The sequence below is a fragment of the Toxotes jaculatrix genome, chromosome 3 (genome assembly GCF_017976425.1).
Source record: "Toxotes jaculatrix isolate fToxJac2 chromosome 3, fToxJac2.pri, whole genome shotgun sequence".
Classification (NCBI taxonomy): Eukaryota; Metazoa; Chordata; class Actinopteri; family Toxotidae; genus Toxotes; species Toxotes jaculatrix.
The window spans coordinates 2,904,875-2,918,507 of record NC_054396.1 but is presented as its reverse complement, the minus strand read 5'-3'; the positions used below and the strand labels follow the sequence as shown (position 1 = coordinate 2,918,507).

The 13,633-nt window shown below is 40.3% G+C and overlaps 1 protein-coding gene across 1 annotated transcript in view; it reads left to right on the top strand.

Annotated features, from left to right (window-relative positions):
- The window catches only part of fbln2 (fibulin 2), a 60,692-nt gene extending 50,766 nt beyond the window's left edge, over positions 1-9,926 (top strand). Inside the window, exons 11-17 of the mRNA XM_041034101.1 lie at positions 675-818; positions 1,490-1,618; positions 3,435-3,560; positions 4,572-4,688; positions 6,086-6,214; positions 7,430-7,553; positions 8,943-9,926. Of these exons, the coding sequence (XP_040890035.1) occupies positions 675-818; positions 1,490-1,618; positions 3,435-3,560; positions 4,572-4,688; positions 6,086-6,214; positions 7,430-7,553; positions 8,943-9,303 (1,130 nt within the window). The 3' untranslated portion in view covers positions 9,304-9,926. The remainder of the gene's footprint in view (positions 1-674; positions 819-1,489; positions 1,619-3,434; positions 3,561-4,571; positions 4,689-6,085; positions 6,215-7,429; positions 7,554-8,942) is intronic.
- Positions 9,927-13,633: the final 3,707 nt, after the last annotated feature.

Genomic DNA, 13,633 nt, shown 5'->3' with positions numbered 1-13,633 from the left:
CAGCACAGGGCAGAGTAATCATCAGTTTAATGACTCCCAGCAGATGATTGCACGTACGTATCTGAAGTGTCACTGAGGGTGGAAGGCCTCCTTTGGCTTTCTATAAATGTAAACTCATGTAATGTCCCCTCCTGCTACGATTATGCAAAATCTGTGACTTACGCACCTGCTGTTTAAGAACTGTTTGACATTTCTGTGACTTTGTTCCCTCAAAGTACGTTATCTGTTCACGTAGTGATTATTAGTGCTGCTTTAAAGCCCGCAGACACCACTAGTGGCAGTTCAAACTTGGCTGACTTTGTGATGCTTATTTAGTTACTTCAAAGTCCAGATCCCTTTTTTTATGATCCACATGAATACATTAACATATACTGATTCTGCAGTTCATAACTTATAATACTTCTCAACGGGTTTTGGAACCATTACATGCAAAGAAGTTACAATTACCACCTAAAAAGTTAACAAGTGAATACACAACTCCCATTATTGTTCTGTTGAAACTACTGTGAGGAAATGGATATAGGCAGAGCTGTCAATCAGGATTAAACCTCCTAACAATCACTCTCCTGAGGAACTGTAATTTTTCAGCTGTCTTAAGGCTTGATTCTCTCTCTCTCTCTCTCTCTCTCTCTCTCTCTCTCTCTCTCTCTCTCTCTCTCTGTCTGTTTCTGAAGACATAAACGAGTGCAGCAGCCTGAGTGAGCCGTGCAGCTCAGGCTTTAACTGTATCAACACAGTGGGCTCCTACACGTGCCAGCAGAAGATCATCATGTGCAGCCACGGATACCACGCCAGCCCTGACGGAGCCAAGTGTGTCGGTGAGATTCAGCTCTTAAACACAACGGCATGGACACACAACGAGACTGGCAACTGTGGACAAATGTGAATGCAGTGATATCACCCTGGTGCTAGCTGTGCTCAGGACGCATAATTACACACAGGAGAGAAGAATGAGCCCAGATACAAGCCAGTTCAGGTGTATGAGATTAAATAAATGAAATTAGACAGTAAGGAATAACTCAGCCGATCATTATGATTTCTTCACATTAACGGAGTGTATTCGTGGTTATTTTTATTTCTATTTTATTCCTGCAGTTTTTATCCAAAGTATGTTTCTATTCCATAAATTCACCTTTGCCACTTTTCTTGGTTGTTGCTTTCACATGAATGAGCAGACAGGTGAAGCAAGGTAGTTCAGAAAGAAAAAGTGATTTTAAATAATAAAAGCAGCACTAAAAACAGATTAAAAAAAAAAAGTTTCAATTGCACCATGTATGGAATGTTAGTGTTAAATGTTAAATACATAAATAATCATATGAATAAACTGGAATAAACTGTGTAAAAAATACATAAAGTTCACTGAGGAGTTTAAAGAGAACAGTTTAAGGCCAAGTGATATTTGTGACCCTGGGTGAATGTTTTTGTGTGTGAGTGGGTGTTTGTGCTGTGTCAGTGCTAAGGTGCTTTATCTTTCTCCCTGCCTGTCTAGACATTGATGAGTGTCAGATGGGGACTCACCGGTGCGGAGTGGGCCAGATCTGTCACAACCTCCCTGGCAGCTACCGCTGTGACTGTCAGACGGGCTACCAGTATGATGCCCTCCGCAAAGTCTGCACTGGTACGTATCACGATGTCAGACCTGTGAGATGATGACAAGCAGATTGGAGGTTTTAGTCGTCCACACAGTGTTTGAAGCCAGAGATGCTCTCGAGGCAGAAACCATCTCACCGCCTCAGTTAAACTTCGGTACACAGATTAGAGGGATGTCAGATTTGACTAAATGAAACATTGTAGTAAAACTTTACTACTAATAATTATGGATACTACTAATTAATAAGTTCAAATCAATGTAAAACAATCGGTGAGTATAATAGATTCCTATGCCCTTACATTCAAAGTTCATGTACTAGCTTTTCTGAAATGTTTGGGGGGGGGGGTTAATTTCCATCAGTATTGCTTTATTTTTCAATCAAAATGTAATTCCATCAGAATAATTTGAGAGATGCTATAATCACATACAGATTCCACACAAAGCGGCTTTGAGAAACTGCCTATATATGGCAAAGAGAATGAACTATGAATGAAATATTATTAGACTGGAGGAGACTGGCAGACACGCAGACACGAAATGATAGAAAACAGACTAATCCTGGATGAGCAGTCTGTTCTTCAAATCCACAGGTCCTGAAGCATGTTAGCTACTACCTGACTTTCTACTTACTGAACAAAATTTATAACCATGTCTTAGTAACATCTATCTTTCCTAAAATAGTGTGGACCTGTTTATTAAAAACATGACATAGAATCTGGAGAGTGTCTTTTTTACTGAATAGAATCTGATGACATTTCTTATAGCAATCATTGGGCAAGTTAAACTAAGTTAGTGACCAGTATGTGGACGACTGAAACTGGTGAAGATGAAACACATTCATTTTAAGGTGAGGTGTCAGAGGTGGAAAGGAGGCTTTACATGAAAAATGCATCACATAAACAATTGTTTAGTCTGTGAAATATTAAAGAAGAGGGAGGAATGGCATTCACACTTTCTTAGAAGCCTACAATAACATCTCAAAGGGGTTCTACTGGATTCAGGTCTGGAGACTGGGGAGACCACTGAAGTTCACTGAACTCTCTGTCATGTTCATGAAACCAGTTTGAGACGACTTTAGCTTTGTGACATGGAGCATTATCCTGCTGGAAGTAGCCATTAGAAGATGGTGAACTGTGACCATGAAGGGATGAACATGGTCAGCAACAATACTCAGACACACTGTGACATTCAGACCATGACTGATTGGTATTAAGGCCCAAAGTGAACCACGAAAACAATTCCCAAACCATCACACCACCAACACCAGCCGGGACTGTGTTTGGGTCCATGGATTCATGCTGTTGATGCTAAATTCTGATACTCAGCAGAAATTCAGATTCATCAGACCAGGCTACATTTTTCCAGTCTTCACTGCAGCCTCAGATTTCTGTTCTTGGCTGACAGGAGTGGAACCTGATGCGGTCTCTGCACCATCTGCTGAGACCGCATCAGAGACTGTTGTGATGTGTGAAAATCCCTAGAAATCAGCATTTCAGAAATCAGTCCAGCACATCTGGCACCAACAATCAGTCCACAGTCAAAGTCACTGAGATCACATTTTTTTCCTCATTCTGATGTTTGATGTGATATTTTGTACTGCTGCCACATGATTGGCTGACTGGAGAATTGCATGAAAAAGCAGGTGCACAGGTGTTCCTAATAAAGTACTTGGTGTTCCTAATTAAGTGCTTGGTGAGTATAGATGTATGTAGGAATATGAAAAATTGGCTAACATGGTGAAAAGTCACTACGCTTGTATGTGTGTGTGTGTCTGGATGAGAACTAGTGTTGAGCCCTGAGGTATCCGCCTGCTGTGTAATGGCTCTTACTCCTGCACTGACAGATGTAAATGAGTGCTGGCGCTATCCTGGCAGGCTGTGTGCCCAGACCTGTGAAAACACCCCAGGCTCCTACCATTGCTCATGCACGGCCGGCTTCGCCCTGGCATTTGATGGCAAGAACTGTGAAGGTAAGCTAGTTTTGTTTGGGTTTTTTTGTTGAGAATTTAAATGCCACCTTGTTTAGATGGACTGTTTTATCTTCCTTTAACTTAGATGTAGAGTTAGGTCTCTGAGGAGAGCCTTGGCATCAAAAGCCAAATGCAGGCTTTGCACAGACTTTGTAGATTACATATAAATTGACAGAAGACTGTTTATGAGCCCTTTGTACGTCTTTGTTATCAGTAAAAGCTGTTTTCTGGTGGAATTGAATTTAGTCCTCATCTCTGGGATGCTGAGGCGTCTGACAGTACTTAATGGTTTCCAGGTTCAGGTGCCATCAGTCATCAGTGGGTTGAAGACACGCTTGTGCTTCAAAGAACAAAGTCAACCAGGAGCGTGATTCGCATTGCGTTCAGCTCGTCATAGCTATTACTGAGGGAACTTAATCAAGTTGTGAAAGTTTCTGTTCACAATCCAAAGGTGAAGCTTTGCATTTATCAGGGTTTATTATAAAAGCTTGTCTGAGCAACATGATTAGGTTTTGATTAGTGCTTTTCAAATTAATTCGTTCCAGACACTTGAAGATTGTCGTTCTTGCGGAAGCAGTTTAATAACAAATGATATTAGAAACCATCACTGCGCCATCAGCATGACTGAAGAGCCAGCATTTCCCCAGAATTCACCTGTCAGTCAAACAGGAACCTTTTTCTCATTTATTATATAAAAGTATTGTTTGCTCCTGTTTGATAAATGTCTGCTAAAAACTGCACTGACCAGTTGATTTTAGAAAAATGCTAAATTGTATACATTTTTTAATGGTCTTTAAAAATGAAACTATATATTTATTATTAATGTTTGACTCTTCTGTGGGAACCAATGGACTTGTGGTTGAACGCCACAGACAGGATAGGGATGTCAGAAAACACTGAGAGAGGCTAATGCAGTTTTGTCTTCTTATAGTATTTGCTGGCTAAAAACTCCAGTCTTATCCTGTGAAATAACAGATAATTCTAATCATATCCTTTCTTTTCTGCGCTTAGATATAAATGAATGTGACAAAAATCCCTGCAGCCAGGAGTGCGCCAACATCTACGGCTCGTATCAATGCTACTGTCGCCAAGGGTACTACCTTAAGGAGGACGGACACACCTGTGAAGGTATTTTCTGCCAAGGTTATTAGGCAGACTGGTAGGGTTGGTCTAGACAAAAACAAATCTAATAGTAGAGTGAATATTGGCCTTATATTAACCAGTTAGACATTATATGTACAGTATTTTGCTCAGGGTTCACTGCATATATAAATGCATGACAGATAACATGTTAGTCCACCTTAGACACATTAGACAACAATGTAACACGTATACTCAGTGGCCATTTTATTAGTTACACATGTGAAATATAATATAATGCAATACAATACAATAGCTCAGCCATAAATTCTATTATAATAGTGCCCAGTTTTGATTGACACCTCAGAGAGGCTCTGATTTAACTATGTTTATTACTGAGGTTGTAGTTTGCAGTAGTGTTGTACTGAACTGTATTGAGAGGTGTTTCAGTGTTGTGATGCCCTCTCATGTACAAATATGGGGCAGAATTTTAGAAACACAAATATAATTCAACATATAGTGGCATGTGGCATGGCTGTTGTGTTGGATTGCATTAGATTGTGTAGGTGTACCTGAGAAAGTGGCCATGGTGCGTACGTGTTTGTCATCATCAGAAAGCTCTGCGTCAGCCAATAACACACATGCACATGCAAACCCGTTCCTACAGCTGGACTTCCAAGATCGCATTTCATCGTCAACAACACAGCCCCACCAGTGCAGCTCCTTGCATTGTTTTAACGCAGGGAAAACATCTGTGTAAAAGAGGCCTAACTCAGGACTCATTTCACTCAGTACTCATTGGTATTGAGTGAAGTGTCAATACAAATGCAATATATATATATATATATAAATAAGGCAGGAAGGGGATTCACCCTCAGCTTGCCATAATTTTAAAGATACAACGCATGTTGCAGAAAACCGTCTGATCACATCAATAACTGTCTACATTTCAGGTCTTCAGAAAGCAGTACAGAGTATCAAGTGTAGACATGGTCATTACATACACACATGCACAGTGCACCAAAGCTGACAACAGTACACACACTAACAGAACAGCTAAGCAGTGCTCTCCTTCTTCAGCATACGACACACACAGGCAGAGAGGGGAACAGAACATGGAAAACACAGACACATTCTCACTGGACAGACTGGGTAAACACACTGGTATTGTGGAATAACCCCTAAAACAAATCAGATGAAAGAGCAAATGATCCAAATAATGATTCATTTCTGTAATGAATGCAGAGACCAGCTTGAAAGCAGCATGACTCCTGTCATTAGTAACAGATTTCATTTCATCTAAGGTGACAGGGCCTTGAGGTAGCTCGTGTTGCTAACTCCCATTCACAGCCACACAAGGAGGAAGTGCTATCACTTTATTTACCTTTGATTCCACACAGGGCTCTATAATCTGACTGATGAGATGTGTGTGTGTTCTTTAACAGATATTGATGAGTGCTCTCAGAGCATCGGGAACCTGTGCTCCTTCCAGTGTGTTAACGTTGCAGGCAGCTACCAGTGTACCTGTCCTCCTCATGGATACAGCATGTCGGCCAATGGACGCACGTGCAGAGGTGAAGCCTCAGTGAACATACGCTATGAGTTTTATTAACGGCATTTCAAACAGAATCAAGACAAAATCCGTTTTTAAGTGTTTTTCATTTCCATCTGCAGGCTGAAGTGTTAAAAACAACTCTTAATTGGCCCAAAGCGAATTAAAAGTGAAGTGTGAACTTGACGTCAGTGTGTATAGTGCAGAGTTGAGTTCATCTGTGAATTCACTCATGATACCAGTTTCTCTGCAATATGTCATAACTCATTTATTTGATGTCCCCTCCTTATCGGAAGCTTTCTAACTTCTTCTAAAGGGAATAGAAGCTAAATGGAAAAGAAACTTTGTTAAAAGTGCAGAAAGTGGCTGCTGTTATTGTGCCTGGCAGAGAGACGCTGACAGTCTTCAGCCTCTTTTATGTTTCGTGTGTGTGTGTAAAAATAATGAATAAATAAGATTAAAGGCTGTTTAAAAGAACAAAGAGCGCTAATGAAAGAAACAGCACCACATATTCCTAAAAATGTGAAAATCTGCATTTTGAGCATTGTCACATAACATTCACAGCTTTTACTGTGCAGGCAGGCTGTGAAAATGCTGAGGCAGTAGTAAGGACTAAAGTTTTAATGAGCATATTTTTTTTTTCTTTTTTTGATAAATAAAATTCAATTATCTAAATTTTTACTCCACTCATTTTCAAGAACAACTTTGACAAAACAGTTCCAAGCCAAGGTCCACTCACTGGATTTTGACATTCACGCAGCCTCCATGGCTAGATTTGTTGCTGCGTTGGCTCGTTTGTCATAGAGATGGATCTATTGATATTCAGGCAAATAGGTTCTATTATTTCATCCATACCAGTTAACTCTGAGGCTTTATGGGAATAGTTTGACTTTTTTTTAGAAATACAGTGCTTACACACAGTTAGAAGTACAGTTTCACCGTGAGCTTAAAATGAGTAAAACGATTGATAGCCAGGAGGTGATTAGCTTATCTTAGCACAAGCAGTGTGAGGGAAGGCTTGCCTGACTTAGACCCAAGTTAAAGAAATCCACTTACCAGCACCAGCGTGTGTTCTTGTTGCCTGGGTCGTTGCTCTGTGCTGGTTCAAAACTCTGATCCAGAACTTTTCCTGTGGGGGACAAACAAAGTGTTTCTGTCTTTATCTTAACTTAGACTCAAACTGAGAAACCAAAACACCACCCGTTCAGTTATCCCATTTCTTTATCCTCTTTTCCAGATATTGACGAGTGCACAACTGGCACCCACAACTGTTCATATGGACAAACCTGCTACAACCTACAGGGTGGATTCAGATGTCTGTCCTATGACTGCCCTCAGAATTACAAGAAGGTTTCAGACACGTGAGTCACATTTATCTCTCAGAATCTTGAAATGTCAAATGTTATGTTTTAATGTTGCCTGTTTAGTGTCTGACATTGTTTTTCACTGCAGCAACAGGTCAGACCTCTTCAACATACAATCAAATCAAACATGGTCATAAGCAGTGCGATTGGGTCATTTCTGCAGTACCTGTATATAATGTACTACACCTTTAAGCATCTACCTGTATATATGCAGTTTTTTATATGGTTTCCCTCTAGCTCCTCTCAGCCTGTTCTCCTCTAATGAGAAATTCTGTACATCCATGTCCTTACAGTGCAGCATACTGCACAGAGGGGCCTTGTTAGCCGTGAACCTGTGGCAGCTGCAGAGGCTGGCTGGTAAATGAACATGACTCCCATCGAGCGGTACGATGAATCAGATGGCTTTGATCAGCCTGGTGCTTCCCGGGGCAGTCTCTGCAGCTCTCCCCGCTCTGCGCTCCAGTGGACAGAAACAGCACACACACACACACACACCTTCCAGTCAGTCCAAAAGCGGTGTTTTATCAGTGTTATCGAGAGACACCTTATTAACCTCAGTGTGACGTGGCCTGGCCCAGCATGGAGAGACACCTTTCATTCATGAGTAGACTTGGCAGGCGTGGAGACAGACGGCTGAGATTAGAACGTCTCCTGGTCTGGCCTTAGTGCTACCCTGTGAGTCATTGGAGCAGCTTCCAAGACACTCTTGTTTTGGCACGAGTTGGGCAAATTTTATGGTACACTACATCAACCTTTATTCCAGGCTGTAAATTCTGATGTGCGATGGATGGGCGGCCTCAGAGCACTGGTGTACAGGACTGGAAAAGCCCCGCAAGCTGCCACCGGAGGATGCCCACTTTCTGCATTGGCACTAGATTTAGCTCATTTCACTTTTCTCTGAATTGCCACAGCTGTCATACTGTAAATTATACACAGGCTTCCAGTTGTCTGTGGATTGTGCATCCACACTGTCTCAACTTCTGATACAGGAGAGACACAAACGACAAGACAGAGGGGGTGTGTTTACACACAGAGGCAACCGACATGAAACTGAAACTTCACTTTATTGGTTGTGCAAATTGATTCCTTGCCATTAATTAATCACTGAAGTGAAGTGAACTGCACTGCAGACTGAAGGCTCTGCCAGCCAGATGTTTCATGTTGTAATAAATGACACCGTAAGATAATGAGGGGAGTGGTGCATTATACTGTATTACTAAACAGGAGATGTTTCTTGATGTACCAGCACAGGGACATCATGAGGAAGACAACACACCACAGCCTCACGCAAACACACACTTTCACTGGAAACAAAGTTTTACTGTTCCAGTATAAAATCTGTCAGTACGCTAAAAATACAGAGGTTCTAAATATTGTCTCTCTCAGGCGCTGTGAGCGGATCAGCTGTCCCAGCAACTCCGTGGACTGTCAGAACTCTCCTGTGCGGATCACATACTACCAGCTCAGCTTCCAGACCAACATCATCGTCCCGGCCCAGATCTTTCGAATCGGACCTTCCCCCGCCTACTCCGGCGACCACATCGTCATCAGCATCACCAAAGGCAACGAGGAGGGCTACTTCAGCACCAGGAAGCTGAACAACTTCATGGGCGCCGTCTACCTGCAGAGACAAGTCCGCGAGCCCAAAGACTTCCTAATAGACGTGGAGATGAAGCTGCTGAGGCAGGGGACATTCACCTCGTTCCTCGCCAGGATCTATGTCTTCATCACAACCAGCACTATGTAACACCAAACTGATGGAGAAAGAGACTATTTCGTATGGTGCTAATTGTTTTTGTATGTGCAGACTCTTTTTGTAATGGCTTCCCACATTCAAACATATTCAACACAGATTTTCTGCTTCTTTCTCCGCACTTTCTTTGACAGTTATATTTCCTGAGAAACTTTCCATTTGTATTTACCAAAGTATTTTTTCAGCTTGACTCTTACTCTTATGCAATTTAGCTTTTATGCACCACTGTTGTTAGCATCTACTCGAGCTGTTTGTGGCAGGGTGCTGCACAGGTCACTGCACAAGTCTGGGTTAGTGGTTTGTGATCTACTCTACTCTCTTTAAAACTCCTGCTCTTTGGCCTCTCTGTGTAAATGTTCATTTTCATGAGAACGACTCCTGAAAGTCTGATGATACGAGTAAACCTGTGCAGCACTACAAGTTAAGGGCACTTGTCACTGTGTAGGCCTGAAACTGACAAAATGTACGAAAAGTTTATCAGATGACTCAAAACTATAACTGCATTGCTTTGGTAAATTATGTTGTTACATAATTAGAATGGAGTGTAGGAAGAAACAGAGTTTTATATTTTTCCTTTAACCTCTAAACAGTTGGTTAAAAAAAAGAACATTGAAACAAAAAAGCTTTTCATTTTTTTGATAAATTAAATGAAAACAATTTTCTTTCTTTAAATTAATAAATCAAAAACTTTTAAATTACTTTTTACTCATGTTTATTTTTAGTTTTATTTTTAATTTATTTTAATGTTTCTTCTTTTTGATAGTTTTTTAGTTTTAGTTTGGTTTTTATTTTTTACTCCAAATTTTTTTTTTTTTTTTTTTGGGTTCTTGGCAGAAATTTAACTGACTTTTATCTGCTTGTGTGTGTGTGTGTGTGTGTGTGTGTGTGTGTGTGTGTACGCTAAATACAAGAGTAAAGTAAATTTTCAATTTATTTTAAATTAAATGAATACAATTTTTATTTGTTTCACCAAATAATCAGAGATCAAAGGATCATTATAAATCTTTTTATGTCTTTCTACATTCCACTTCAATTATTTAACTAACAGTATTAACTATTGATATATTCAGTAAAAACTTTTTATTTACTTTGTCAGTTTTGGGCCTCAGCAGTCACCATCCAGTTTTAATTTGGTTAGAAAAAAGTAGCAGATCCTTCATATAGTCCATTCTGTTCAGCATTTGATGTATATTATTTTCTTTTTTTTTTTTTTAAAGATGTGACCTGATGAAATGTAACTGTTGAAAATTCAGTGCACATCACACTAGAAAACATTCATGTATGGTAAATTTCAGCACTGAGAATATTAATGTAGCATTACTGATCATTTTATTGTTACGTTATATTTTTTCCTTTATTATTGGAAATATCTTTCTATGTTACTGTGTTGTAATTATCTCAGGGTGAAAATCATTCAATCTAGTATACACCAGACAAATTTCCAGTGTAGTGTACAGGAATAAACCAGTCTACTGTTATAACTCCAGGCTGGCCTCACACAGCATGTGCAGTTTCAGCTGTCACGTGACATTTACATCTATAAACCAGTCAATAAATGATGATCAAACTGTTGTCATTTGCTCAATAAAAGTACAGATGAAATTCCAGCAGAGTGTCAGAGTCAGTTTTTCCTCATGTGTGTTGTACAGTGGTGTTCTGTTGTTATCGTTCCTGTTCTGGGTGAACAGTGAGCCAACATCCCCATCTGCTGGTCAAAGTGTCAGCAGACCTGGGCCTCTCTACCTAATAAACCACTGAATACTCATTAGTTTATATCTCTGTGTAACATTTTAATTTCAATGTTATTTTGAAAATAAACTGCTTCACTGTAAGTCTGAGCACTTTTTATCTTAACTGTTTTTACCCTGTTTTTATCACCTATTCCACTGCTGCACAAGGAACATTTAGTGTGCGTTACACCCTCTAACATTCCCACCCGGAAAGTGTGTGTGCTTTACTACCTCAGCCTATTAATACATCCCAACAGATAGCCTTTCAAATGGAAAGTAGGCAGAGTGAATCACTCCCAGGTCACCGTATAAATAAACACTACAGTCTGACTGATACAAGGTTTTAGAGCATGTGATCAACACTGGTCTTTCTGGGCTGAAGCTCACTGGGTGACAGATTAAAGGATGAACCAACTTAAAGTGTCTTAATAAAATACTGTCCCACCACGAGCTTCCAGGACAGATTCAGTGCTCCCTTTGTACAGATTGTTCTGCCTTTATTCTGAAAGATATTCTCCCCTTTGATGCAGGTGGTGGAGGGCACTGTCTAACATGTTGTTCCATTGGTGTTCACTTACATTTGGCGACTGTGGAGACCATAGCACACGATTCACATCATAGTCCTCACACCATTTAATGAGCCCTCCTGGCCTCTGGTTATGTTCTTCCTCTCATATTTTTTCAGGTTTCCCTTTTGTTGCCCATTTGTAGATGTTCAGTATCAACTGTTTGCACCGGTTCTGTATCTGTGATGAGATGGAAAAACCCCTGAAACTCCAACGGCAGAAAAAAAAAGAAAAAGTACTTAAGTTAAAAAAGAAAAAAGAAAATCAAACTTTTCATTTATGTGCTCAGATAAGAGCCAGCATATCTGAACAATATTCATTAGCTATTACCTGATTTTTTTCTCAAAATATAAAAAGATAAATAAAATAGAAAAAGTATATGGAATCTGCAAAGGTACACAAGCATTGTGACAGGTATTTATCCCAGGGGTCAGTGGTCCACATGTGTTTTATGTGACTAGATGATAAAAGCTTTGTTCAGGAAACTGCTCAGCCAGTACAGTGGTGACACTGGTCTGCACTGGGTGGCCTCTTCACATCCGGCTATTGAAGCGGCGTCCCACACATGTAGGGGTGTAAACCCTGATTATGTGTCTCAGCTTCAAAGGGTTATCAAGACAACTAAATACATGTGATGAGGTCCCACCTTGTAACTGTAACATGAGAACAAGCAGACCTCCACTAACAATTACTCTGCTGATGCCTTCAACATGCCAGCAGGTTCACTATATCACATCAACAAACAGCTGCAGCCTCAGGTTATTTTATACTGTAGGTTGACTCGACTACGGTTCAGGTAAGGTTTATATCTGCTAATGGGGGTAGTGGAAAATAGCTAAGAGTGTTGAAAAGTAACTCAGGTGCATTTAATTAAGATCTGTACATTAGTCTGAGACTCTTTTTGGATCTCCAGGATCTTGCCCAAAATAAGACACAAGAAAAAGGTGAAGGAAAGTAAAGGATGGGGCAGACAAGAGGCTGGAGGAGAGAAAGGGTGAGGGGTTAGCTCACCTAACTGGAAATTTTCCTGTGCTCGTTCCAGGGTCCTGGTGCTGTGAACGCTGACTCACTGACATGGCTGAGTTACTGGGCCACTGCAAGTGAAAGTTTGCTAATATTGCATTAGCTGTATTACCCAGTGTTGTTAGTGCCACGCTGAATAAAAGGTTGGTGAAACCTGCAATAAAAGTTTAAATAAAAGTTTGAAATTAAAGTTTCAAAGTGTTCAGTAATGTCTGTTAACTCCAGAGTTCCCCAAAAAACTGAACAGGTGTTCTTTACAGAGCTGCAAGATAAAGAGTTTAGTTGGCTGAATTTCACTGTAGAGGATTTAAAATTCAGAGCAAAAGGCAGATTCCTTGAAGAACTGTGGCAGCATCACAAAACTATCAAGACAGCCTTCAAAAGCCACATCAGCAAAACTTGAACAAAGGCACATCAGAGCTCAGACAATGAATTGAAAGCAACACATTACAGACAGTGATCTTGACTCTGAGCATTCAGAACAGCCAGCTTTGATCTTAAATGGAGATGTGAAGACAGTGGAGCTCGGTTCTTACTGGTGCACGGTGATGTGGCTCAGAGCAGCAACTTCATCATTTTTCCAGTGCTGTGGGGAAATCCACAGTTTTACTTCAAAGAGCAGACTGACAGTTTACCAAAAAAAAAAAAAAAAAAAAACCTAAAAACTCCACAAGTCACAACATCATAGCAGCATGCTCACCAATAGGTAGGTAGTGTGGTAGGTAGTCATTGGTTTAATGGAGTATTTCGCATGTGTGCTCACAGCCTGGTTCTTCCATGGTGCAGCACAGAGCTCCTGATACTAGTTGTGTTTTCCATTTGCTGGTTCTGTCACCCTCTCTGATGTTGGTCCAAGAAGACCCTGTAACAAATAAGACAGGAAGAGAGTGGGGAGTGCATACATAAAATGTAAAATGTGTCACTTCTTTTATTAAATCTTATTTTACAAGATTTGAAAATGGTCACATTTCACTTTTCAAGACTTTAAGAAGCATTGATGTAATG